The sequence below is a fragment of the Zonotrichia leucophrys genome, chromosome 15 (assembly GCF_028769735.1).
Source record: "Zonotrichia leucophrys gambelii isolate GWCS_2022_RI chromosome 15, RI_Zleu_2.0, whole genome shotgun sequence".
NCBI lineage: Eukaryota > Metazoa > Chordata > Aves > Passeriformes > Passerellidae > Zonotrichia > Zonotrichia leucophrys.
The window spans coordinates 3,618,441-3,645,996 of NC_088185.1; the positions used below are offsets into that span (position 1 = coordinate 3,618,441).

At 49.7% G+C, this 27,556-nt stretch overlaps 1 protein-coding gene across 1 annotated transcript in view; it reads right to left on the reverse strand.

The window, feature by feature from the left end:
- Positions 1-27,556, reverse strand: part of HECTD4 (HECT domain E3 ubiquitin protein ligase 4) — an 82,527-nt gene that overhangs the window by 2,614 nt on the left and 52,357 nt on the right. Inside the window, exons 41-75 of the mRNA XM_064727221.1 lie at positions 27,102-27,284; positions 26,716-26,886; positions 26,123-26,292; positions 25,705-25,820; positions 24,609-24,712; positions 24,275-24,436; positions 23,991-24,139; positions 23,720-23,799; positions 23,440-23,603; positions 22,761-22,998; positions 22,197-22,333; positions 21,903-22,029; positions 21,160-21,297; positions 20,916-21,052; positions 20,605-20,765; positions 20,248-20,429; positions 19,665-19,870; positions 19,193-19,323; positions 18,854-19,059; positions 16,575-16,754; positions 14,992-16,298; positions 13,351-13,558; positions 12,522-12,745; positions 11,872-12,023; positions 11,389-11,495; positions 10,496-10,619; positions 8,361-8,551; positions 7,340-7,486; positions 5,533-5,652; positions 5,278-5,433; positions 3,214-3,317; positions 2,286-2,507; positions 1,776-1,942; positions 1,180-1,375; positions 696-918 (exon numbers count right to left, since the gene is read on the reverse strand). Of these exons, the coding sequence (XP_064583291.1) occupies positions 696-918; positions 1,180-1,375; positions 1,776-1,942; positions 2,286-2,507; positions 3,214-3,317; positions 5,278-5,433; positions 5,533-5,652; positions 7,340-7,486; positions 8,361-8,551; positions 10,496-10,619; positions 11,389-11,495; positions 11,872-12,023; positions 12,522-12,745; positions 13,351-13,558; positions 14,992-16,298; positions 16,575-16,754; positions 18,854-19,059; positions 19,193-19,323; positions 19,665-19,870; positions 20,248-20,429; positions 20,605-20,765; positions 20,916-21,052; positions 21,160-21,297; positions 21,903-22,029; positions 22,197-22,333; positions 22,761-22,998; positions 23,440-23,603; positions 23,720-23,799; positions 23,991-24,139; positions 24,275-24,436; positions 24,609-24,712; positions 25,705-25,820; positions 26,123-26,292; positions 26,716-26,886; positions 27,102-27,284 (6,790 nt within the window). The remainder of the gene's footprint in view (positions 1-695; positions 919-1,179; positions 1,376-1,775; positions 1,943-2,285; positions 2,508-3,213; positions 3,318-5,277; positions 5,434-5,532; positions 5,653-7,339; positions 7,487-8,360; positions 8,552-10,495; positions 10,620-11,388; positions 11,496-11,871; positions 12,024-12,521; positions 12,746-13,350; positions 13,559-14,991; positions 16,299-16,574; positions 16,755-18,853; positions 19,060-19,192; positions 19,324-19,664; positions 19,871-20,247; positions 20,430-20,604; positions 20,766-20,915; positions 21,053-21,159; positions 21,298-21,902; positions 22,030-22,196; positions 22,334-22,760; positions 22,999-23,439; positions 23,604-23,719; positions 23,800-23,990; positions 24,140-24,274; positions 24,437-24,608; positions 24,713-25,704; positions 25,821-26,122; positions 26,293-26,715; positions 26,887-27,101; positions 27,285-27,556) is intronic.

Genomic DNA, 27,556 nt, shown 5'->3' on the forward strand with positions numbered 1-27,556 from the left:
TGAGGGGCCTCAGGAACAGAATGTAAACAATGGTTACCTGCTGCTGTGGAATGCAACAGGTGCATCTGGGATTGGCCTAATGGCCAATCACAGCCCAGCTGGCTCAGACTCTCTGTCCGAGCCACAAACCTTTGTTATCATTCTTCTCTGTTTTTCTATTCTTAGCCAGCCTTCTGATGAAATCCTTTCTTCTATTCTTTTAGTATAGTTTTAATATAATACATATCATAAAATAATCAATCAAGCCTTCTAAAACATGGAGTCAGATCCTCATCTCTTCCCTCATCCTAAGACCTCTGTGAACAAAATCCTATCCCTGCCTCTTGTGGGGCTTCTGAGTTGTACATGTTTCTGTGATTCTCCCATCAGGCCTCACGCCAGTATTTTCCCAATAGTTTAATTTCAGACAAATAGCAAAGTGTCTCTGCATCTCTACAGGGTGGAATCCCAGAACGGTTTGGGTTGGAAGGATCTTGAAGTTCATCCAGTTCCACCCTCCCACCATGGGCAGGCAACTCCCCACTGGATGTAGTTCAAGTTTTAGGTGAAATTTTAGCTTTACATCATTTAAACCCCAATTCTCTCCTGATTTACCCCATAACCACCTGTCCCTCTTGGTCACTGTTCATTAAAGGGGCACAGAGCCGGGAGCAGCAGCAGCAGCTCCTTTGTCCCTCCCTCCCTCGCTCCCGTACCTGCGGCGCCGTCGGGGGGCGCGATTTTCATGGGGTAGGGGGGCACGTGGGCGGTGTCGGGGCCGCCGTCCTTGCAGGGGCAGGTGAAGGGGATCCTCTCCTGGTTACAGGCAAACTTGATGAACTTGCACAGCTCCTCCTGCGTGAACATCTCCAGGGCGCTCCAGAAGAACTCGATGTGCTGGTCGGTCTCCATCAGCCCCACCTGGTACATGGTGTGTGCCTGAGGGGACAGGGACACGTGTCCACTGCTGCTCACCCCTCTCCCTTCAGGAATTTTCCCCAGTTCAGACTCTTATTCCTCTCTGCACAAACCCCACCCTATTATTTCCTAAATTCAGTGAAATCTTAATAAACTTCCCTGGGGGCAAAGCAGCTCCCCAAGGATGTCCTGGCTGAGGAACCAAAACCAGAAGATTCTCCCCTCCCACCTTCCCCTGGAGGATCCCCCTCTCTGTGCCCCACAGGAGCGTGGCCAAAGCACCTTGAGGAACTCCAGGTTGATGTAGGGAAGGCCACAGGTCCTGAGCTCCATCTCCAGGGGGGTGAGCGTGGTCAGGAGCTGCAGGGGGATGATGGAGCCCAGCCCTGCCCTCACTGCTGTCATGCACTCCGGGCTCTGCAGCTCCCGCATGCGCAGGCTCCGGATGGCGGCCGCGTACACGTCCTTGTTCTCCCACCTGCAGGGGCACAGACCTGGCTGAGGGAGAACTCCTGGGAGAGCCCTTGAGCCCCACCTGTGTTACACAGGGAAGGGTTTTATGGAGAGATCCTGATCTGGAACAATCCAGAATTACCAATACACACTTGGCATTCCAATGGTTCCCAGTTAATGCTGCTGTCCTCCACCTCCTCCTCCCCTCCCACCTGCCCATCCCTCACAGCCGGGACCAGCCCTGCCCCTCTGTCCCTTACAGAGCCAAACAGCACCACTGATCCCAAGTTCTGCCACCTTCTCACAAAGCAGAGCCTTCCCAGATCATTGCAACTTGTTACAAAAGCACCTCTGGAGAGGCTGTGCTTGGAGAACAATTCCAGAGATGTTCTGTGCCACATCCTGCCTGGAAGGCTGCTCCTTACCCCACAGGGATGTGCCTGCCCCTGGGGCACAGCTCCACCTCCTCCCCAGTGAGGCTCGGGTAGGTGAATTTGCAGCAGGGTTTGTTGGGGCAGTCGGGGCTCTCCATGGCCAGGTGCTGGGAGGCGATTTCGGCACACAGCGCTTCCAGCTCCGTCTCGTCACTGATCTGTCACAGAGCAAGGACAAGGAGCTGGTCACCAGCATGGCACTGCCTCCTCACAGGCGTCCCCACAATGGGGACTCCAACAGCAAAATCCTGCTTTGGGGGTTCTGGCCTGGTTTAGCAATTCCAGTAAATATTCCAGAAGCCAGAATTCCGCCATGCCTGGGAGTGTGGGGAACTTCTCCAAGGCAACAGGATGTGAAATCCTGCATCCAAGAGGAATCCATCCACCCATCTCCCAACCCTGCTGCCACAAAAACCACCTGGCAGCCACCAGCGAGGGCAGGCACATTTGTGCCATGGGGGAATCCTGAGGAAAAGGAGGGAAGAGGGAAAAGGAACCTACATTTTCAAACTTTTTGACATAGTTGTAGGTGAGGATGTCAGCTTCCTGCAGATCCACATCAGGATCCAGGGGCTCTCCCACCAGGGTCTTCCAGAAGGAGGGCAGGAGGTCCAGGGGCAGAGGAACGTCGGCGCGGATGGCGATGCCCAGGAGCTGCCCGAAGAAATGGAACAGCTGCTCCTCGGCGTAGGTGATGGGGCTGGGGGTCAGGATGTACTTCCCCTGCGGAGGGAACAGCCCTGAGCAGCTGCCCACAGCCTGGGGGGCTGCCTGTGCCAGGGCACCCTTCCTGCTCCAGGCAGGAATGCTCAGCTGGGTACCAGCGGAGCTGCTCCAGCACAGCAGAGTCCCTGCATTTCACACACTGCTATCACCTTATCTCATCACCTCCTGATCCAACCAACCCCATCCTGGTTGGTTCCCATTTTGCCAAGCTGTTGCTCAACACTCACAGCATTTTCTGCACTTGTTACATCAGTTTGATATCCAAGCCTTTCAGCTGTGGGATGTTTCTGAGCTTGGATTTGCAGAGCCAGGTTTGCTACACAGTTGGTCCTAAGCTGAGGGAATCAAACTGTTTCCTACCCTAAGAACATTCCCAGGAAGGAATTACTGAGAATTCTTTGGACTATCAGCTTTATCTTGTTTCTAGCAATTAAGACACTAAATAGCATGGATGGAGCATTTTACTATCCTGGTGACATTCCTGGAGTAAAGCCACAGAATAAAAATTCTGTTCCATTTTGCAGCACACAAGAGATGCACCATGGGATCACACCAACTCCCAGCTCTCCCAGGATATGGGATCTGCTTGGTTTCATGGATCTGAGGCCTCTGTCTGCACCTCTGACCCAATGTCCCACTCCTGTTCTAACCCAGCATTCAAAAAGAGAAAAATTTCCTCATTTTTGGCACTGGGATCTCACACCTTGTTCTTATTGACAGCAGAGCTGGGGCACAGCAGGAGCAGGGAGAGGGAGGAGCTCTGGAGCTCTTTGCACACTTGCCAAAGGAAGTGACGGAAAGATCCACCTGGAAAAGAGAGAGGGAAAACAATGAAAACGTTCCTTTGTTCCTGCTGAATCCCTCAATGCTGCTTTGCTTTCCAACACTCTAAGAACAGCAGGAATGTTTGTTCTACCAGCTGGCCTGCAAATGGGATTTGGTGCTGGATTAGGAGATGGATGAGGCTGTGCTGCAACAATGGAGGGGATGCTCCAGGGATCAGCACAGCTGCTGAGCCACAGCCACAACATTTATCTCCTGATGAACACTGTCAGAACCACCACAGCCCTCAGCAGACAATAATTCCCCTTGGGAGAAGGCCCCACGGAGCCCTGGCTCAGCTGAGGGCTGTACACTCCCTTCCTTCACACCTCAGACAGGTGACAGAGCTGGGGATGTCAGAAATGTGTTCTGGGCTCTCTGGCTCCACATTCCCCCATGGATCCCCACCAAGGACCAGCAGAGCCCACGTGGATTTGGAGAGCAGGGATCCCTTTGCTCTTTGGGATCTGCCTCAATAAACACCCCATGGAACAGCTCTGCAAAGCTGAAACCCCTCATCCCATGGGCAAACCCAGTCTCCTCCTGGTGCAAACACTGAGGTGCAAACGTTCCAGGGGGATCCCATTCTTTTCCACCCACAAGGGAATGCTGCTCCTTAAAGTCCACACGAGGCAGGTTGTGCTGAAGAGTTGTCTCTGGGGGATGTCACTGGGGCTGTCCCTGTCCCCACTGCCTGGTGCCATGACCCCCCTATCCCATCTCCCTGGTGCCATGGACCCCCTGTCCCCACTCCCTGGTGCCATATCTCCCCTGTCCCCTCCCCCTGGTGCCAGGGAGCCCTGTCCCCTGTCCCCACTCCCTTGTGCCATGGCACCCTCGTCCCCACTCCTTGGTGACATGGATCCTCACGTCCCCCTTCCCTGGTACCCTATCCCCATGTCCCCACTCCCTGGTGCCATGGCACCCCCGTCCCCACTTCTTGGTGCCATGGAGCCCCTGTCCCCACTCCTTGGTGCTCTGTTCCCACTCCCTGGTGCCATGACCCCCCTATTCCCTCTCCCTGGTGCCCTGTCCCTGTCCCAGTGCCCTGCACTCCCTGTTTCCCTATCCCTGCACTCCCTGGTGCCCTGTCCCAATACCCTGTCCCCTGCCCTGCACTCACTGGTGCCGTGCACCTCCTCCCTGGTGAAGCGGATCCCCTGTCCCTGACCCCATTCCCTGTCCCAGTCCCTGTCCCCTCCCTGCACTCACTGGTGCCCTGGTGCCCTGTCCCTGTCCCCATTCCCTGTCCCCCCTGTCCTGCACTCACTGGTGCCGTGCACCTCCTCGCCAGTGAAGCGGATCCCCTGACCCTGTCCCCTGCACTCCCTGTCCCCTATCCCTGCACTCACTGGTGCCCTGGTGCCCTGTCCCTGTCCCCTCTGTCCCAGTCCCTGCACTCACTGGTGCCATGCACCTCCTCGCCAGTGAAGCAGAACCCCCATCCCTGCACTCCCCAGTGCCCTGTCCCTGTCCCCATTCCCTGTCCCCCTGTCCCTGCCCTGCACTCACTGGTGCCCTGGTGCCCCGTCCCTGTCCCCACTCCCTGTCCCCTCCCCGCACTCCCTGCTGCCGTGCACCTCCTCGCCAGTGAAGCGGATCCCCTGACCCTGTCCCCTGCACTCCCTGTCCCCTATCCCTGCACTCACTGGTGCCCTGTCCCTGTCCCCTCTACCCAGTCCCCGCACTCACTGGTGCCATGCACCTCCTCCCCGGTGAACTGGATCCCCTGTCCCTGTCCCCATTCCCTGTCCCCCCTGTCCTGCACTCACTGGTGCCGTGCACCTCCTCGCCAGTGAAGTGGATCCCCTGTCCCCATTCCCTGTCCCCATTCCCTGTCCCCTCTGTCCCGCACTCACTGGTGCCGTGCACCTCCTCCCCAGTGAAGCGGATCCCCTGTCCCTGTCCCCATTCCCTGTCCCTCTATCCCAGTCCCCGCACTCACTGGTGCCGTGCACCTCCTCGCCGGTGAAGCGGATGTTGAAGGCGTAGGTGGGGTCTCCCCCGCTGGCCAGTTTGACGCAGAGCTGGGACGAGGGGACGCAGCCCAGCTGCCGCGCCGCCTGGCAGAAGTAGGAGTTCTCTGAGGAACGGATCTCCCCTGTCCAACACAAAGGGAAAGTGAACCCTCGGCCTCACAGAGCGGCTGAGCTGGGGAAAGCAGCTCTGAGCTGCTGGGGGGGATCAGTGCTTGCTGTACCTCCAACGATTTCCAGGGGATCCAGGGTGATTTCCGGGGCTGCGTGGTCAGCGGTTCTTTGCACAGTGGCATTGAGCACTCTGTTCATGACAGTGACTTTTGTGTCATAAAAGATTAAACCTGAAGAAACAAACACATTTCAGCAGAGTTAATCTACCCCTGAAATTCTCCAGTGGACAATGGTAGAATAAAAATTTCCCCTTCTGAGACATGGCTAATCTAAAATTTTTTAAAACAATATTTCACAGTATCATTTCCATGATTCCACCCATCCAGTTCCATCAGGGACACCTTCCATAGTCCAGGTTTCTCCAAGTCCCATCTATTTGCTCCTCATATTTTTTGGAATAAGTGCACTGGGATGAAACACTGATGAACACAATTCCAATGTTCTATAATTAGATCTCAGCAACTCCACCACAATCTCTGTAAATAGGAACATTTTGCCAAATAGTTTTCAGCAGTCTGAGATGTTTTGACAGTAAAGCTACAGGCAAGAAATGATAAAAAATAGGGCTGTGACACTGCCCCAAAAATATATTTAATACCTCATATCTCTGTGAAGAGAAATCTCTGAACATTCCTCACTCCCCCACACTGGTTCAGGAGTGTTTCTTTTCCAGCTGGGCCAATACAAAAAACTCCTTTCACACACTGACACCCCTGGTGAATTCTTCATAAAACAAATCTGGGCAATGTCATGTCCCAGATCTGGGGGTTTTTTGGTGTCTAATGAAAGCTGTAAAAATACTCTGATACACTTGTAGCATTAGCAAGATCAAGAAAATGCTCAAACAGGGAAGTCCTGAGACTTTCACCTGACCTGCTTGTTAACTAATAAAATTTTGATTTCTGGATATTCCTAAGAGGACAAAGACACACAGACACAGAAGATGGAACAAATTCCTCTGCTGCTGTGGTGTCACGAGGATCATCTCCCTGTGCTTTAAAAGCAAACCAAGAGAGAAGTGCCCATGGTCAGTGCCCTGTGGTCAGTGCCCGTGGTCAGTGCCCCTCGTCAGTGCCCGTGGTCAGTGCCCATGGTCAGTGTCCCTCAGCAGTGCCCCTCAGCAGTGCCCTGTGGTCAGTGCCCATGGTCAGTGCCCATGGTCAGTGCCCCTCAGCAGTGCCCATGGTCAGTGCCCTTCAGCAGTGCCCCGTGGTCAGTGCCCATGGTCAGTGCCCTGTGGTCAGTGCCCACCCATAGTCAGTGCCCATGGTCAGTGCCCCTCAGCAGTGCCCTGTGGTCAGTGCCCGTGGTCAGTGCCCGTGGTCAGTGCCCCTGGTCAGTGCCCATGGTCAGTGCCCGTGGTCAGTGCCCGTGGTCAGTGCCCTGTGGTCAGTGCCCTGTGGTCAGTGCCCCTCAGCAGTGCCCGTGGTCAGTGCCCGTGGTCAGTGCCCGCATGGTCAGTGCCCGTGGTCAGTGCCCATGGTCAGTGCCCTGTGGTCAGTGCCCCGTGGTCAGTGCCCGTGGTCAGTGCCCTTGGTCAGTGTCCCTGGTCAGTGCCCTGTGGTCAGTGCCCTGTGGTCACGTGCCCACCCTGTCAGTGCCCATGGTCAGTGCCCTCAGCAGTGCCTGTGGTCAGTGCCCTCGCAGTGCCCATGGTCAGTGCCCTGTGGTCAGTGCCTGTGGTCAGTGCCCCTCAGCAGTGCCCATGGTCAGTACCCATGGTCAGTGCCCCGTGGTCAGTGCCCTGCCCTGTGGTCAGTGCCCCGTGGTCAGTGCCCATGGTCAGTGCCCCGTGGTCAGTGCCCCTCAGCAGTGCCCTGTCCTGTGGTCAGTGCCCATGGTCAGTGCCCCGCTGACCTTTTGCCTCCTGCAGCAGGGCAGCGATGCTGTTCCCGTACATGTCGCTCTGGCGCAGCTCCACCAGGGGCAGGAAGAAAGTCTCCAGGGTGGTGTTGAGGGACTGCAGCAGGGCAAAGCGCAGCCTCAGGCTCTCCACGGGGACATCTGCACAGGGAAACTCCCAGTCAGGGACAGGGACAGGAACAGATCCTGCTCCACCTCCTGCAAACCCCAGCAGGTTTGGGCCAGGAGCCACCAAAGCAGCCCCTCTGATCCCCATGCTGAGGATGCAGGAACAGCATCCCTGATGCTCCTTCCTGGATCTCCAGTCTCTGACTGTGAGTCCAGAATCTCTCAGTATCACCGAATTTTCCTCTTAAAGTACTCAGAACAGGATTTAGGTGACTAAAATCTGGAAATCCAGTCTTCCTTCCTCTGAAAGCTGAACCCACCAGGTACTTCCTGCTCCAGCCTGAGCTGGAAATTCTGCTTGGAGAGCAGGGAGCAGCTGCAGTGCACCCCTGACACCCAAGGAGAGAGAAGCTCCAGACCCAGCACTCCCCTCATCCCACCAAGCCCCCAACACTGGCACAGACATCTTTTATGAAAAATCCTTTCCTTTGGATTTTTCCTCCTGAGAAGCTGAGAGGCCTCAGGAACAAAATGCAAACAATGGTTATCTGCTGCTGTGGAATGCAACAGGTGCATCTGTGATTGGCCTCATGTGGTTGTTTCTAATTAATGGCCAATCACAGTCAGCTGTGGACTTTCTGTCCGAGCCACAAGCCTTTGTTATCATTCTTTCTTTTTCTATTCTTAGCTAACCCTTCTGATGAAGTACTTTCTTCTATTCTTTTAGTATAGTTTTAATGTAATATATATATCATAAAATAATAAATCAAGCCTTGTGAAACATGGAGTCAGATCCTCATCTCTTCCCTCACCCTGTGAGCACCATCACACCCACGCTCCAAAGCAACACCAGCAGCGCTCCCAACCCTTTTCCTGAAGAAACCCTCTATGGCAACCACCCCCATACTCAGGAGGCAGGAGATCCTGGGGTCTGCAGCATCAGCGGGGTCCAGGTACACCTCGTGGGGGTGCAGGCGGCCGGGGGTGATGGCCAGGTGGCGGCACAGGCGGTTGATGTACTGCACCAGCGCCACGTCCATCTCCAGGCTCCACTTGCGCGACGCCTTCTGCGCGTGCCGCGCGTCGATGCAGGCACACCTGCGGGCACAGGGCACGGCTGCTCGCTCACAGGGCGCTGCACAAACACACCTGCAGCAAAACTGCACCTGTGCCATCCCTCTGGCTGTCCTGAGCAGCCAAGAGCCCTGCCAGGGGGCTCAGAGACCCTGGCACATGTCGGATCTCAAGATCTCAGTCCTGAGGTGCTGAGCCACCGAGACCACCTTGGGGGGCTCGGGAGTCCTGGAATGTTGCCAGAAGTGTCTGGTAGCTGGACTTTAACCCTACACAGGAGACGACAAGGATGAGGGCTTCACCGGGGTGAATGGTGAAGGGATTAGTTAATTAGAGAGTGAGACACAAGGTTTAGGATTTATGTACAGGGGGGTTTAGAGGAGTAAGATGGAGGAATTGGGGTGTGTCCTGTCCTCCTTCTTCTTCCTCTTCTCCTCCATCTTCTTTGGCCATGGTGGCACCTTTGGATTGGTTATTACTGAGAGTACACCGAGTTATAAGAATAAATGGTATTGGGGAAAAATGATAAATATTGTACACGTAACAATGGGTATAAAGATAGGTGGCTTTACGGAGAGCAGCACAGTGTGCTCATGGCTGGCTGCTGAGCAGATCTCTGGTGGCTGAAAGAACATCTTTTAGATAAACAATTAATAAACATAAAAACCGAAAGAAGAACTGAAGCCTCTTCTCGTCCTTCGATACGCGGCTGCCCCAAGGCCACTCCGGGCCTTTCCAGGCCCCTCAAACAGCCGAGAGATAACCGGACAGGCACACAGCCCACAATGCCCCTGTGGGGTTGATTATGACCTGTGGAGCAAGTTACCAAGCTCGGATGAATTTCTGCAAGCCATGACAAATTAAGTAGAATGATAAATTCACTATCACAAGGTGAAAAAGTAGATGTTGGGGTTTTTAGAATGGGGATGCAAGGGGCAAGATGGAGGGATCTGGGCATGTCCAGCCTTTCTCCTTCTTCTTGGCCTCCATCCTCTGCTGTGATGTTGGCACTTCTGGATTGGTTTAGAGTAGAAGCTCACTGTCTAACATAGGTGATAGGTATTGGAAAGCAATTGTAAATAATGTACAGGTAGTTTTTAGTATAAAGACATAACACCACCCTGGGGGCAGGCAGAGTGCCTGGGCTGTCGTGCTGAGCAGACCTCGGCTGGACAGGAGAAAGAATTTTATAGAGAAGATATAAAAAATCCTTGAGACCGAGAAATGAAGAGCCCTGACTCCTTCTTCAAGTGTCAGGCTGGGAAAAGAGACTTTCCAAGTTTTCCTGGGGTCACTCTGACAAGCCAGAGATCCTGACACACCTGGAATGGAAGCTGCTGCCCTGCTCTTCACTCCCCTTTCCTTGAGCAGAGCTGTTCCATGCCAAGAATCCCAGTGTGAGGCCAAGAGCTGATTCATCAGCCACTTCTCATCACTGTAATAAATAATTAGCCACAAAGGCACTGCCTATTAAGCTCTCTTAGTGCACTATCTCCTCTGGAGATGATAAGGGGCAATTAGCCTATGGCCTGACACAGGCAGATAAGGAGAATTCATTTAAGGGACTTTCTTCCTCTACAATATTAAGAAGAAATTTAACAGTTCCCTCTTCTAAAGCATTTCTGACCCAGTAACAACCCTGCCAGTTAAAGAATGACCCAGTGCACTGGCTGGGGAAGGAAACCAGGGACAGACATGGATCTACAGCTCCCCTCAGGTAATTTATTACACAGCTTGGAAGCTCTAAAGGACACTGTGCATCTGATTTTGTCAGCCATGCTGTGCACAAGAAATCAGGACCTGTACTGAACAGCATGTAACTTTTAAAATGTATTTTGAGGAAATAACAGATTTCCCTACAGGCCTTGCAGCCAGGGATGGAAGTGTTGCAGCTTTTTGGACTGGGAACACTTGGGATCAAGTGAGCACAGTGAGTGTCAGCTCCTCAGAGGGGTTTGCAGGCTGTACCTCTCAAAGTGCAGGTCGTAGCCGCAGGACAGGATGGCTCTCCACACGCTCCGGATGTCCTGCTTGGAGCGATCCACCACGAACCGCTGAAATCCATCCAGGGTCAGGTACTTCTCCTCAGGAACTGCCACCAGACAAAGAGTTCATGACTTGCCATCAAGTTCTCACCCCACCAGGAGCAGGAGTGGCTGCTGTCAGCTTCCTCCTGCTGTCCCACCCCACCATGGACCCTTTCTGGGCAGTTCCATCCATCACACAATGGTCAGGCCCACCTCAGTCACTCCCCTAAAGGATTCAAATCCCTCTCTGCTTCTCAGGAACACCTCCCTCTAACCCTGCTTGCTGGAGGCTGAAATTCCCCTTTTCTCAGCCAACCTGGCACTTCCTGCCAGGAAGAAGGGAGTCCAAACTCCTGTCTGCTCACTCTCCCACCAGACTGAAGTCCTGAGCACAACCCCTGTCCCCCTTGGCTGTGCTGTCTCCTGCAGAAGCTCTGAGCTTTCTCAATCATCTTTTTTACCCAATTTCCCACTTGTAACTGAAGAATTTCCCAATATAAATTGAGAAGCACAATTAAAACCCATCTGGTTCAAATCCATAACATCCCAAACCCTCACTACACCAAAGCCTTGGAACTACAGCCCACAGGAATTTTTCTGCCTGGTTTATTGACATGTCCTACACTCTGCTGCAAGAACTGTTTGCTCTCACACTGATGGGCCCAGATTCACAGAGATACAAATAAAAGCAGCATTGTAAATCACTATTTTTAAAAAATGTAGTTAGATTTGTTAGAAATAAAGATAGACCAAATCAATCATGAAGTCATATAAAGATGTCAATAAAAATATTTTTATAGGATAAAACTATAAAAAATTCTCTGCAGCTCCCACCTTCCTGTTTCTTAGTGGGAGACTTCTCAGGGTCCTTCTCCTCAGGTTTGCTCTTCTCAGGAGATTTGGGCTTTACAGTGGGTTTCTTCTCACTTAAGGCTGTTCGGCTGAGGGACAGAGTCAGTGTTAGGAGCAAAAGTTTTCTTTCATTTGTTCACAGAATTCTAAAATTGCTTGGAAGGATCCTAAAACCCATCCAGTCCCACTCCTGCCATGGATTACTCCAAACCTGATCTGTGTTTTGGAACAAGTGCACTGGGCTAGAACACTGATGAACACAATTCCAATGTTCTATAAATAGATCCCAACAACTCCACCCCAATCTCTGGAAAAACAAACGCTTTGCCAAATAATTTCCAGAAACCTGAGATGCTCTGACATTAACACCAAGTGTTTCCCTGTTCCCATACACAGAGGGATGGGGGATAAAAACCTGGATTTTTACAGAGAAATCCAATATTCCACAGGGCTGGGGACACCCACCTGACACTGTTGAGCATGGACTTCTCCTTGGTGGGGGGTTTGGTCACCGGGCGCTTGGTGCTCACCACCTTCACCGGGTGCTGCTCCTTGCCTGCCTTGTTGTACTTGCTCTTGTCAAATTTGGGCTTGGGAACTCCATATTTCCTTAAAATCTTCCAAGACAAAAAGGGAATCATCACCCAGGGCTTTCAAGTGACACCAGAAGTATTGAAGTTGGAGGGAGACGACCCACCTTGCATTGGTCAGCCATCGACTCTACTTTATTCATCAATCAATCACCTTTTATAACAGTGTTAATTCACTTCATGCATATTGCAAAATCTGAGCTCACAATAGGTCAGAGATAACATACCAACTCCACCTTATGTTTCCAATACCAAGATTTGGGTTCTCAAAATTATTCTTGCTTTCCCAAAACAGCCAAAGATAGAACATCCACTTGTTATGAGAAAGCTGCCTGAGAACTCTGATGTGCAAGGCTCTCAAGGCCTTCATGTTTGCCACTTTTACCTGTAATTAAAAACAACCTGAGAACCTCTGCTGTTCACAGAAACAGGCTGTGAGAACCTGTCCCTCACAGCTGCCTTCTAAGCCATCTCTGAAAAAATCTCCAACACAGAAGAGGCTGAGAACAGCTGGCAAAGCCCTACCTGGGTGAGCTGGTCCTCCAGCACCTTCTTGGGAGGGCGGACGTTGGTGAAGAAGACGTGGAGGAGATTGCCAGGGGTTTGGGAATTGATCTGCTCCTTGCTGAGGTAAATGTCAGCCACCTTGATGGGCTTGGCTGGGGTCAGGCTCAGCATCTGCTCTGAATGGACACAGCTCTTAAAGATCTCTGTGAGAACTTCCCGAGCACCTGGGACCAGTTTTTCACCTAATTAGAAGAAAATCAACAATTTGGTACAACATACCATGAGAACTGGTTAGAATTTGAAATGCGAAAATAAATTTTGCATTCAGTTAAAATATTCTGCTTTGACACGGAAAATCACTTTTGCAAGGGAAAAAAAGTAATTTTTTCAATGAAAAACCTGCTCCTTCTGCACCTCATTAAATACAGAATTGGCCACATCCTGTAATTATTACTTGAGGGAGTAGTGGGGATGAAAAAAGCAGCTTATTTATCACTCCAGGATAAAAATTATGTTGTGCAGGCAGACACCAACACCCATCAACTGAACTAGCAGTCAAAAGTTATTTTAGTGGCTATTTTCTCAAAAAAAAAAAATCCCTAAAGAATTTAATCAGTAGTTTTTTGTGCTGATGAGGAGTGTTTATTTATTTATGATTTATCTGATTAGCTGGATGAACAACTGAGCAAAGTTCAGCTTGCAAATAGCCCCTGGAGGGATAAATCTGTGGAATTTCTCCCTGGCTTGTTGTCACTCCTGATTTATACTGAACCAAGGGGAGTCTGAGCCCTGTTCATCCCCCAAAATGCTGAACACAGGAGGGATTTGGCAATATCAAACCACCTACCTTTTATTGACTTATCATTGAAATAATCTTCTAGGGCTGGGCTCCCCTGGGTGTCAAACAAACTCTGATTTACAGTGGAAACAGTTAAAATCTCTTCAGTTGACATCTCCATGAGCTCATCCTCCCCATCCAGGCTGGACAAGCCAATGAGGTCACTGCTGTTGAAGAGGCTGGCTCGGATTTTCTCTATTTTAGCTCTTGATCTTATCTGCACAAATAATGAAATTAGTTCACAGCAATCCTGAGACAACAAATTCACTTTCATTCATAGGAATCTGGGGTTTAAGCTTCCATCCCCCTCCCCATTCTGATTATCATTATTGCTTCTCTTCTCTGCTACATCAATAATTTGATGCCCAAATTCAGGTTCAGCCTAGAAAAGGCTTTCTGAGAGCACTGAAATCCTCCTGCTGGGATAACCAGGCACAGCTCTGACCCAGCTACTCCATTCCTCAGCCCTTGGGAGCAGCAGGGAAGGAGCTGAAGGTGCCAGCCAGGTAAGCTGGCACAGTCTGTAACTCTGCTGTCCCTGCCTCAATTCTCCACTCTGAAAAATCTCAATTAGCAAAGGCTTTGAAGCCTCAGCTACACAGACTGGGAGGGGAACAGCAACTTCCTTTGATTCCCAGAATAACCACTGCCAGAGCAGCTCCAGACTTGGAATAGTTTCCATGTGAACACTCTGGCAGCTTTCTCTCCACACTTAATGCTTTATTTCAATGATGTCTTCACGTCAATTAACAGCTCAAGAATAGGAACTTGCAGAGTTTTCATCTGAATAAGCTGATTTTCTTCTAAAAGAGGAACTGATACAATCCCAGACTATACAAAAACATCTCTCTCCATTCCCAGGCTATCAGGAATGGCTGTGCTTTTGGAAGTCCTGATAAATCTCCAGCAGGCCATCTATGGAAACAGCAGAGAGGAAGGTTCTTGTGCAGAGCTGAACACCTGGAGTGACCCAGCACTGATGGCAACCACCCACAATGCTTTAAAAAATTGATCTGGAACCAGATAGCAATAAAATTTATCATCTCTCTTAAAGTAGTTTCATAGAGAAATCCATAGGTGGTTCAAAATAGGTGAAAAGGTACTGATTGAACATTAAATAACTGCATTGTGGGTTAAACCAAAAGGGCCCCAATCTCTAAATTCATCTCTGCAGTGGCCAGAACAAATCTTAGAGAAAGGAATATGAAAGAGGAAATTATTTGATCTTTCTCCTGACATGTTCCCCAATCTCTGCAAAGCAGTTTAAAGATTTCCTCACTTGGAAGCTGCACTGGCTGCTGTGCTCCACAGCCACCAATCCTCCAGGAATTTAATCCCTTAAGATTCATTTATGGCCTTGGCTTCAGCAGCACTCTGTGAAAATGAGCTCTACAAGCTGGAACACACAGGAGCTCTTCCCTACTTCCTCCTGTTCTCCCCTTGCTGCTGGATCACTCCATTACTGTGTCTCCTGTGTCCTTTGAGATACAGGGATTGCTCCCAAGACTGGGAGCTCTGTGCTCCTCAGCCATCCTGTCCAACTCCCAGTCTCCCATGCTCTTAGACATACATTTACCATGGAAAAAGCCAGTTCCTAGAGTGAGACCCCATCCCCCCAAACCCCTGGCCCCAGAGCCCCCTCTCAGTTACCTCCACCACAGCGAAGCCCTTGATGGGCCGTGCCAGCAGCGGCTGATTGTCCAGAGATGTCACCGTGTACATGGAGCCCACGTCCGACACCGACGCCGTCTCCACGTTGTCCAGGGGCTCCCCGAGGCTGCCCAGGCTGCCCAGGCTCCCGGTGCTGCAGTGGGACAGATCCAAACTCTCCTGGCTGGACACCACGTGGGGCTGCTCCAGCAATCCGGGTGGGATGGGCAGCTCCAGCCCTGCCTGGAACTGGTCCCCAGAGATGTCGCTGACGGTGCGGGACAAGCCCTGGGAGCTGCACAGGGAGGCCTGGCTGGTGGAGGCCGAGGCGCTGACGCTCATGGCGGGGGTGACGCTGCTCGAGCTGCTGATGTCCAAACTGTCGGCGCTGCTGGAAACCGTCGGCTTCTCCAGCTCCGTCCTGCACTCTCCTCCTTCCGCTTTGTCCTTGGTTTTTTTGGGATCCTCTTCCTGCAGAGGGATGTAGATCTCATCCTTGAAGACGCCCCCGTGGGCGTTGCAGGCTTTCCTGATGGCGTTCCTGACGGTGCCCTCCTCCAGGTGCGTGGGGATGCCCGAGATGACGAGCAGGCGGCTGTGGGCAGTGGGGCCCACCAGGGCCTGGCAGGCGTCTGCCACGGCGTCGTTGGTCACACCCAGCCCCTGCGGGTCCTTCTTGGTCAGGTGCCTGAGGATGATCAGCAGGGTCAGAGCTCTGTGGAACCACAGCATGTCCTCAGGCTTGCTGCCCCCAATGCTGAGGAGCGCTGCATCTGTCTCAGCTGCCCTGGATGAAGCTCTTTTCCCTGAAGATGAGGTTTTTTCCCGCTTCATTTTGACTTTTTTCCTCTTGGACAGCAAGCTTGGGCTCTGCGGTGTTTGCCCTGGGGAAGATGAGGATGAGGAGGAGGAATCACTGAGATTTGGGGCGCTGGTGGATGAGATCACATTGGCTGTCACGCTCATGTTGATGGGCAAGGTGACTTCTGCCACAGCCAGGCACACTTCCATCAGGGCATGGAAGTAGGTGGAGAATCTCCCCTGGTCGGCCCCTCCAACCCCAGAGCCACCACAGGCATTGCCAGACACCCAGTTCTGCGTTTCCTCATCGTAGAGCTTGTGCAGCTCTGACTGCAGGGCCATGAGCATGGCCAGGCAGGGGTTCAGCTGCAGGGCAATGGATGAGGACAACCCTGCTGGATTCTTCTTCTGCTCCAGGTTGTGGATTTTGCGAAGCAGCTCGGCCAGGAGGTGAAAGATCAATTCCTTCACGCATGCTGCCATGTCAGTTGTCCAGAGGAAGTTCCCTGAGGGAGGAAGGCAAGGCATGGCAGTCAGCAGTGTTTAACTCTTAGCAGAAAGTAACATTTGAAAAAGCGAATTTCAACGTCATGGCAGCAATAAGAAAGACAGGAAGGTTATTCCAAGAACTGCAAATCAACAGAAAATTTCTGGAGGTTGAAGAAAATTTCATTATAGTGGAAGAGCTCAGAAAATTTCAACTCTAGTTTTTGTTTCCTAAGCCCTCCAAGTGAGCCAGCACATTATCAGTGCTCATTACTAAGGAAATACTCCATTCTCACCTAAAAATTCCACTACTTGCAAGAGAACTGAGGCAGGAATAGTATCCAGTTCATCTTCAGATTTTCCATCCCCATCTTCCAATTTCCAGGTTAAGAGCTGTTCTGTGAATGCCATTGCCAGGGGGAATTCCAGGGGGAGGGAATGCAAGACCAGTACAGCTCCAGGAGGAGGAGACACTCCTAAGCAAAAGGTCCAAGAAAATCCTTATCATGATTCTGAGCATTGATAAAGTAAAAGTAATAACATTTAGAATTTTTTCAAGGCCAAGCTTCTGTTAAGTGAGAATTTTCTCTGCAGCACCTTGTAAAAAACAAATATGAATTGAGTTTCTCTATATTGATAAGTTAATATAATCTGTAATTAGAAATGTACAGAGAACATTTTATTCACATAAAGAGAATAATTTTGAGCCTGAATGTATCTAAATATACAAAAAGAACTTCCCCCAAAATAATTTATTTCTGTCTGATTTAACATTTATTAAACATTAAAAACATTTATTTCTGTTTCTACTGAAAAAATCAGCAGAAGAACTTTAGGATCTCCAAGGGGAAGTTTTAAGAACTCACTGCACCCAGTCACCTTCACTGCTCTAAATCTCACTGGGCAAGAGTAAAAAGAAGATTAATGATTCTTCTTGCTGGAGTGACCTAAGTATTGCTACACTGCATTACTCTGTGGATAAGAGGGTCCTACAAACACCTAAAAAAGCAATAAAATTTATTCTCCATCTGAAACAGCTCCTCAAACACCAACACAGCACAAATTAGTATTTTGAATAAAATATTTCAAATACACTGCTGGGTGAATTTCTGGAATATAAAAATCAGAATCAGATGGTTGTCAAGGGTTGTAAAACCAGGTTTTTTTGGTTCCTTGTACAAAGATCCTGTTCTATCTGCTGCTAGGACGGCGACCACACGGGAAGGTGTAATGAACCTGCTGTGAGCCCTGAGAGCACAGTGAGGGCTCATCCCTGGGGCAGGGGCTGTGCTCACCCAGTTGGATGTGTGCCCTGAGAGCACAGCAAAGGCCCATCCCTGGGGCAGGGGCTGTGCTCACCCAGCTTGATGTGCACCCTGAGAGCACAGTGAAGGCTCTTCCCTGGGGCAGGGGCTGTGCTCACCCAGCTTGATGTGCACCCTGATGCTGTGGTGTGTTCTTAAGTTTGTTAGTTTACTCTCCCCATTTTCTGTATTAAATGGTTTCTTCCTTTCCCAGGACTTTGTCAGTTAGGTTGCTATAGAAATGAAACTGCTCCTCCCCTGGTTTCTCTTATAAAGTGAAAGTTGTTTCCTCCTTGGGGTCAGTCAATCACTCCTTCTCTCCTCCCAGGTTTCGAGAATTTTCTTTTCTCTGGGAGTTATGGTTGGCTGTAGCCCCGGAGCCCCTCCTATGATTTATAACAGTTGGTTACTTTGGTATATCAGTTATGTTTCGTACCTCCAAATATGTATTTCTATTGGATAGCCGGGTTTCCCTGCCTTCTTCCCCCCTTTTCCCTTAAAACCCTCTCCTGCCCCCTGTTCGGGGCCATTTGCTGGGTGTTTCCCCTCCTTGTTGGTTCTTCTGTAATAAACCGACAGTTTACCCCCAGCAAGTGGTCGCCTCCTAATTCGTCTCTCACCGCGCTGCTCCGAGCTATCCCCCAGCTCAGCCCGAGGCCAAGACGCCGAGGGGAGCTGGCTTCAGCTGCACAGGGGCCCTGGCCTTCGCCCCTCACCAGACAGCCGGATCCAGGGCCGTGGACGCCCCCGCGCACCCTGAGAGCACAGCAAAGGCCCATCCCTGGGGCAGGGGCTGTGCTCACCCAGTTGGATGTGCACCCTGAGAGCACAGTGAAGGCCCATCCCTGGGGCAGGGGCTGTGCTCACCCAGTTTGATGTGCACCCTGAGAGCACAGCAAAGGCTCATCCCTGGGGCAGGGGCTGTGCTCACCCAGCTTGATGTGCACCCTGAGAGCACAGTGAAGGCTCAGGGGCTGTGCTCACCCAGCTTGATGTGCACCCTGAGAGCACAGCAAAGGCCCATCCCTGGGGCAGGGGCTGTGCTCACCCAGCTTGATGTGCACCCTGAGAGCACAGTGAAGGCTCAGGGGCTGTGCTCACCCAGTTTGATGTGCACCCTGAGAGCACAGCAAAGGCTCAGGGGCTGTGCTCACCCAGCTTGATGTGCACCCTGAGAGCACAGCAAAGGCTCAGGGGCTGTGCTCACCCAGTTTGATGTGCACCCTGAGAGCACAGCAAAGGCTCATCCCTGGGGCAGGGGCTGTGCTCACCCAGTTTGATGTGCACCCTGTCGGTGGGGGTGATGACAGCAGGGTACTGGTTGGTGGTGGGGGGCGGCGTGAGGCCGGTGTTGGTGGGGGAGGCGTCGCGGGGGTAGCACACGGCCTCGATCAGGTTCAGCTGCCCGTTCCTCTTCACCTTGTGCCCCAGCCCATAGACCAGCACCCGAGCCCAGGGGGCCTTGTACAGGGATGAGCTGGGGAGACAGCAGCACAGCTTGGTTAGGCTCAAAGCAGCTGGAAAATATCCCAGAAAACTGAAACAAAATAAATAACTGCACCCCCAGGTTGCCAGGCTCAGCCCAAGCCTTGCCCCTCTCCATGACTCACTCTTTTCTGAACCCAGACTGACTTTCCTTGCAGGACACAATCACAAAGGCAGCCCCAGGAAAATTCACATCCATGTTGACCTTGGATTCAGAAATTGGGAATTCTTCAGCGGGAAATTGTTCTGGTGCTGCCTGTAACGGGACAGTTCATCATGAGAGATCCCAAACAGCAGCAAACCTCCTCCCTCTTCTTTATTTACAGAGTGCTCCATACACTCTATAAATAAAGAAATACAGCCAATGTATTTAATTAATTACAAATTATGACACAGTGGGAGGCCACTTCATTTCAATTCAACCCAGAGCATTGCTACTGTTTTCATTGCTTCTGTTTTCAGTGTGCCCACTACAAGCAGGATAACAGAACCCACCCAGAGAAACAATTCCCCGTGAGGGACAGCATCATGGAAATTCCAACCACACAGAGAACAAGGGCTCCTGAGAAGGGAACTCATGAAATGTGAGTATTTCACCTGCAGGAAGGAGCAGATCTGTTTGGTGAGGTCCAGCAGACTCTCCTCTCCCTGGTGCAGTGTCCGAGTGATGGCCACGGTGAGCCACTCCCTGATGGCCTGCGAGTTGCCCTGGTAGAAGAGGTCTGTGGCAGCACAGGTCTGGGAATGGATGCAGTGCTGCAGGGACTGGGCCAGCAGAATGGAGCTTGAGCTGATGGTTCCATCTGGAATAACAAGGAAAACAGCACAAATTTGAAGATCACACCAACAGTTTGCATAGCCTAGGAAACAAAAGCTGCAAAATACTTGGGAGATTCTAAATCTCTGTTTTCAAGTGGAAAATTCCTTGCCTAAAACTCAGCAGGAGAAAGGGCCCACCCAGGCCCTGCCCTGTGGCTGGGAGGGCCCCTCCATGCCAGCTGTGCCCCTCAGCAGCCTCAGCCCAGCCCCTGGTGAGGGCAAACACAGAGCTGTGGGATCACCCCAGCTCATTCTCAATACCATCATTATTAACCAGCTAATAAACACCAAATCCATTAATTTTTTTGTCTCCAGAAAAATACTGTACCAAAGAGGAGCTGGGACAAAACCAAGTGTTTACCAGGAAGGGGTGGTGCAAGCAGCTGGTTGGAGAGCAGCTGCAGGTGCTCCAGGGTGATGTCCCTGATGGCAGGAATGTGGAACAGCCGGGTGAACATGTGGGGAGATTTGGGAGCAAAAATATTGAGCAGAGCCATGCGACAGTAGAGCTTGGCCAGGGCAGCTTCACTCCTCAACAGCTCCCTAGGGAACACAAACATTAATTCTATTAATTCCTTAACGTTAAATCCAACCATGAAAATAAAATTCAGAAGTTTGTTTGCTTAGAACAAAGCTGTAGCAGGTAACAGTACTTCAGGAAATGCTCTTCAGCTAATTGAAACTGAGGTAATAATTGTAACTACATCTCTTTTTTCACCTGTGAATTTGGATGTTGGTGTTATCCAGGGTGACCAATCCGTTGGTGGCAGTCCTCCTGTACCCTGCAGGCGGCCTTTCCAACATGTCAATGGGATACCAGTACCTCACCAGGACCCCCTCACTCCTCAGGTAGGTCTCCACTTGGACCAGTTCATTCACCTGCAGCACCAAACCCAGCACTGTCAGTAACACAAGAATTAAACCCCATTTTTCCTTCCAAGAGAGCCCCAGCCCAGCATCCTGAGCAGGTTTTGCTCCCAGCTGTGTGATGCTGATCATTAAAAGCCCTCCCAGAGTGTCTTTACTCACCGAGTCCACATCCAGGACAACGCCATGAAGACCAAATGTCTTCAGCATGCCCCGAATGGCAAACTTGGGCAGAGCTGTTCCCACAGCACTGCTGGTGACGTTGTTGCTGTCGGGAGAGCGAGTCACCACGGTGAGACCTGGCACAAAGGGACACCGCTGTGAAGGTGTTTCCTCAGGTGACAATGAGACCCCAAAAACCCCTGAGCTTTTCCTTACCCCTCAGGATCTGCTGTGCTGCCCTTACCTTTCCGTACTTTATCAATCGTGAATTTGTTCGCTTCATCTTTGATATCCTCGATGGTGGGAAGGTACAGATCCCTTGGGATGCCTCCATTTTCCTCATACAGGAATTCCACAGTTTGCCTTGCTATATCAACCATTCCTGAAAGACAGGAGGCAGTGCAAATTATTTCCCTCAGTCACCTGAAATAAGTTCTTATTCTCATTAATACCCCAAGCAGGTGAGTTTTCCAAGTACTTAAATACTCTCTCAGTCAGGCTGAAGGATGGAAATTGGGAATTTTCCTGAGGAAGCTTTTCCTGAGCTTCTCATGGGGGCTCAGAATTCCAACCTTGCTCTGATTGTGACCTTCCCACAAACACATTGTCCTGCCAGAGCTGAATTCTACAAAACTCCCAAATCTCTCCTTATTATTACTTAAACCTAAAAAGTTTTGCCTTGATAGTCACAGACAGCACAGATATAGCTTCTTCCCAAGCTATTATTCCAGAATGTTTCTGTATCCACATCACAACAAATTCTGTCACTATTTCTGAAACCATTTTCTCTATTTAAATAGTCAAACACAGTAAAAGTGTTAAAGAAAAAGCATGAGCACAAACAAAATTCTAAGCACTGGAAGAAACCAGCAAGTGATTTTTTTTTAAGTTTTCCAGCCCTGAATACAGTAAAATATGAAAGAAACACAGCTGCTCTCTCAGACTTGCTGCACATCACAGAAAACATGCATGGAAATAAATACAGACCTAACTGTAAAGCTCCTTTAATCTGATCCAGCCCAGACTTCCTCTCAGCCTCATTACGGAATCTTCTCCTAATTGTAGGGAAAACCTTGGTTTCCCAGGCTTTGACCAAGAGGGCATAGTGATCCTCCTACAAAGACAAAAGTGTTTTAGAACACCAAAAAGTGATTCGTTATCAGCAGTTATATTTTATAAGGGAAGTAAGAAGAACTCTTGTGTGGCCAAATTTCAAAATCTAAATGACAAGATCTGGTTTTAGGCTGCAAGTTAGAGGAGGCAGTTTGCTCCATTCCTCACCCTGGGAATATCATCGTCATCATCATCATCACTTTCATCATCTGCAATGGGAGGGGGGTGAGGATCAGGGCCTGAGGTGATGAAGTTCTCATAGCTCAGCTCCATTTTATAGTGGCAGGATGTGTCGCTGTCATACTCTGCAAGACACAGACAGAAATAATGAGATGCTAATGCATGCAAAGACATCCCATGAAATTGGAGATACACAGCACTCCACGCTCTCCAATCAGGGGGTGGGAATGCAATTCCTTCTGACACAGCATAACCAATTGGCTGATCCAATCCACCATGACATCCTATTGTATCCCAAGCCTTAACGAGATCATTTCTCATTGAAGCTGCGTTAATTACGAATAATTTGTGTATTCACATAGAGGCAGACCAAAGAAGATGTTCTAATTGCCTTGTCTAAAATCAGATAAACACAGCTTTGACTTGTGGCACTGCCCCACCTAAACAAGCACTACCTAAGGCCTAAAGACTGCAGCCAGGCTGGGTTTAAATCCCATTTCCTCGCTTGGCATTTCTGCTGGGAGGGCTTTAAAGGAGCGAATGTCACTTTACGTTGCTGAGCCGTGGCCACGGCGGCGATCCTGCAGGGCGGCCCGTGGGTGCCAGGGTCCGAGGCGATGCTGGTGCCAGCGTCATTGTCACTGTCAGAGGCCATGGCAAAGGGCAAGGCCTCGAAGTTGGCACTGATCTCCTCAGCCAGGTCCAGGCACAGGTCGGCGGCGTTGCGGTGGGCCTGGCCCTCGGCGTAGGCGAACGGCCGCGAGCCGAAGTTCGCCCGCACCTTGGTGTTCTGCAAAAGGACACAGGGAAGCTCTGAGATCCTGCTCTGAGCCAGCACTCTGCCCCAGGCAGGAGCTGATCACACCTCCCTGCCACCAGGATGCCCAGCTGGCACTCTGGGAAAGCTTCAAGCTGCTAAAGGCACTTTGAACCTGGGTGCTTTGAAGCAAGGCCACGGCTGGCCAGGAATGCTGAGAGAGGAGCTGCTGGCATGGCACAAGGCATCTGCCAGGCCAGCTGCACACTGCTGGGCTAATGGGCAGGGAAAACCAAAATAATGACACAACACATGCACCTGGGGGGCTTAATGAATGCCTCAACCTAGCCAAGAAAGGGAAAAAAATATCAATTTGCTTTTCTACAGAGCAGGTTCAATATTTTCTATCATGTTTTTAGTATTTCTGAATATTCTGAAAGTATATTAAGGGACATGTTTCTGTTACACACTTGCCTTTTTCTGAATGTGCACAACTGGCCACATTCCACCAGACACATCCTCCAGGTAGGGCACAAGTCTCTGCCCACAATAGGTAAAATAAACTCTGCCCTTTGCTGGCTGTCCTGGAGGAGGGGGAGTTCCTTCTGTTCTTTCCCATCCAATTCCTGCTACATCACCTGGAGAAAAACACAACCATAAAAGGATTTAATCAGTTTTCTCATCCAGCATTTCCCTGACATTCAGAGGATTTTCTGATGGAGCAGATAAGGATTTTAGCCATGCTTTTACATACCAGGGGAAAGAGTCACATCCAGTCTGACACTCTTCCACTGCAGCAGGCTGGAGCCATTGTAATGCACTGCTCTCCCATTGCTGAGGGGCAACAAGGACACAGTGAGACAGAGCAGGATCAGCACCCACCAAAGCTGTGATACTCAAAAGGCAACTCAACCCTCCTGATTTTGCAAAGATATTTCAGCATTCAATTTAAAAATATGTACTGCCCTCCCCAGCCTGCTGACAAATGTACTGAATGTGGATTTTCATGTGCATCTCCAACCTACTTGTGGAAGAGGCAGGTGCCCACTGGGTTTGTCCAAGCCCCATCCCGTTTTTCTGCCTCTGTGGCAAATCCAAAGGAAACTATTGGCCCAGTGTCATCATCTGTGTCTCCATAGGAAACCACTTCAATTTCCCAGTAGAATGATGGTGCCTAGAAATAAAAATAATAGCACATTTTAAAAAGTTATTTACAAAACAGAGTTTAAAGAAGCAATTTTCTTGCTTTTCCTTTTCACGCCCTGTTGGATACTCAATGACAAAGTGCTGGGGAGCTGTGAGGTCTCACCTGTACTGGCACTGGGGAGGTGGCATAGATAAAGGTGCCCCGAGGAAGGCCCCCACCTGCACTGGGATCAGCCAGGAAGGTCACAGCAGTGAGGTGTGAGGAGAACATGCAGGCTCTCACTGGGGGGAACACCCTGGACGGGCTCCACGTGATTTCTTTGGGCTGCAGACACAACAGAGCAGTTTATTCTACAACCACAATTCAAGCCACCCACTAAAACACAACCAACACAGTCTGAGGGGCACATTTCATACAACCCCAACAAACCACATCCCAATAGAGAAATTCCCATGAAATATTTCAGGAATGCAGCAGCAGAGGGCTCTGTGCTCACCTGTCTCCTGTCTGCCTGCAGGGGAGGAGGAGGAGGCCGAGCACAGTCGCGGTACAACATCCGTAACCTCTCACACTGCATCTCCACAACCACCAGCCTCTCCCCTGCAACAACAACCCACAGCAGGCATCAGCCTCCAGCTGCTTCCTCCAGCCCAACAGAGCAATCTTAATTCAGAAATAAATATGGTGTTTGCACTGTTTGATCAGCCTTACTCACCTAAACAAAATTAAGGGTAAAATGTAACATATGCAAGCATTTTCTCATGTTTGATTTACATTTGGTTTGCAAAGACACTGTTATGTTAATTAAGATATAAAGGTCATTTTAGTGAGCAAGTTTATGGCCCAGCAAAAGCAGGAAAACAAAAAAAATTATATCTACTATCACAAAAATCAGTCCTAGCTCTCTGACACCTAAATCCCTTGGCAAAGACACTGTTATGTTCATTAAGACACTGTTATGTTCATTATGACACTGTTATGTTAAGACACTGTTATGTTCATTAAGATATAAAGTTCATTTTAATGAGCAAGTTTATGGCCCAGCAAAGGCAGGAAAACAAAAAAAATTATATCTACTATCACAAAAATCAGTCCTTGCTCTTTGACACCTAAATCCCTTGGCTCCCACCCTTCACTTCAGCCACTTTTTCTCTGGCATGTTCCTAAAAACTTGCCCCTGAACTAAGATTTCTGCTGGGCCCAGTGCTTATCCTGAAACAAGGAGAGTCCAAGGATCAGGAATGTAACAAAGCATTGCAAAAATCAGCAAAAGGTCATAAAAACAAAACATAAAAATGATCATGCCAAGGAAGGCAGAGTAGGATATGCTGGAAGCAAGGCAAGTGGAGAGTGCAGAAGAAAACCAGGACTTGCTGCTTTGATACACAGAATAATCTTGTTCTGGCCTAAATGAATGCCTGATGTTTAGTGATTTAGGCTGATTATTCCATCAGCAGCTCTGCAGCTGTGACAACACACTCTGTCCTGTACCAGCTCCTGAACTCTGGGTAGCTGGAGGAGAAAACACTGAAATGATTTAAAAGCTGCTCTGCCTCTGACCTGAATATGCCAAGAAGGTGTTGGCTACATACCAGGGCTGCACTCCTGGGCCACCAAATTCAGAACTTCCACAGCAGCTGGGCACTGTTGAATGAATTCTTCACAGAATGAGCTGTCTTCCAACAGCTGAGCCATCACCAGGCATGCTCTGAACAGAAAAACAATACATTTCAAGTGTTACAAAGTGTGTGGAATTCAAAGCTGGCATTACAGCAGTGAATTCAAGGGTGGTTTAAGGGTGGTCTTAACCCTGGTTTAAGCTGGACCCTCCCCAAAGGCAGCTTTTCCCTGCTTTATAAATGGATTTATTGAGGCATTTGCTCAGTGTGTTGTAGGGACTCCCATGAACAACACCCAGACACTAAAAGGGAGCAAAGAGGAATTTGTGCAGCCCCAGAGGAAGGGCACAAGAACTCATGCAATTCCCTGGGATGTTTCCCCAGGACCCACCTGGTTCTTATTTCAGCAAGGAGCCGGACCACTGCCATTACTGGGGTTGAGCCATCTCCTGTTGCAGGAAGTGAGGTGTGAATAGAGAGACTTCCCTCCTGAGGGAGCAACATGGACTGGACTGCCTGTACTACCTTCTCAGTAATGGACAGTTTATGAAGAGGCAATGCCTGATGGTGGGGGGGCACGGTAAAAAGTTAAATTCAAGTAGTTAGTTTCTAAGAAATGAGGGTGTTTTATTACCTGGAGTTAATTCTTATATTTTACTATCACAAAATCAGCAGCAAACACCAATAAAAGAAAAATAAACAAACCCCAAACCAAGCCAGAAATTAACCAAAAAAAACCTCCCACCCAGTATGCAACAGAATATCTTTAAGCACAAAAGATGAATATTTATGTTACTTGAATGAAAACTTAAACATATTGTTAATATATGCTTTAAAAAAATAAGGCAAACATTACAAATCATTTATAAGCAAAGATGAAACACTTTTTTTTTACGTGCTGCAGATTAATAGTCAGTATGCTGCGACAGAAATAAAGCAAGAATCGAGATTATACTGAATATTGGATGTTTAAAACTGCCATACCTCAGATCTTGGAACACAGAGCCTAGACAATGGAATAGTTAAAGTGTCTGATGCCTGGGAGGTCTTTCTAGTGTCTATAGTGGTGGGTGGGAATTTGACCGTGGCTATACCTTCTTGCTCATTAATAGATGCCACAACTCCAATGCTTCCTGCTATTCCTTTGCCTAAAACCTACAAGCAAAGAAGAGCTGCATGAGATTGAAGGTGTTACAGCCAGGAATCAGTGTCTGACACCACACACCAACTGCACACAAAAGCACGGGGGGGTGTTTCAGGAAACAAAGCTCCACAAGCTGCTGTTCCACAAGCACATCCCAGCGCAGGGAAAACCTCAGGAGAGCAGCAATTCTCATCTAGGATATCCAATATGAGCAGTGCTGAATTACCTGAACTTCAGAACCTATTTTAATTGTCTCCTTAAAGCCACCCAGAGCACACAGGGCAGCCACTGCCTGCCGAGCAATCCTTTGAAGTTTAGCCAGCTTCCTTCCACTGCTACTCCCGTTCTCCAAAATGCTCTCTGCATATTTCCCAAGCTGTGGAATGTACATCAGAGCCCGAGACAGAACCTGAAGACAGAAGCAAAAATACCAGGGAACGACTTCAAAGCACAATTCCAACAAAAACCAATGCCCCAAGCCTCCAGCCCACACAGTCTCAGCAGAATTAGTTTTGTTCTCCAAGAGAATTATGTAACTCAGAATATTCCAAGTTCTCTGAAGTGTGAGCACCATCAAAGCCTTGACCATTCCTTGGTAACTTTTAGGATAAAACACAATCTTGGCAAAAGTTTTTGCTGAGGATTTCACCTAAGGAATAGATTAGGTGCTGCAGGATTCAG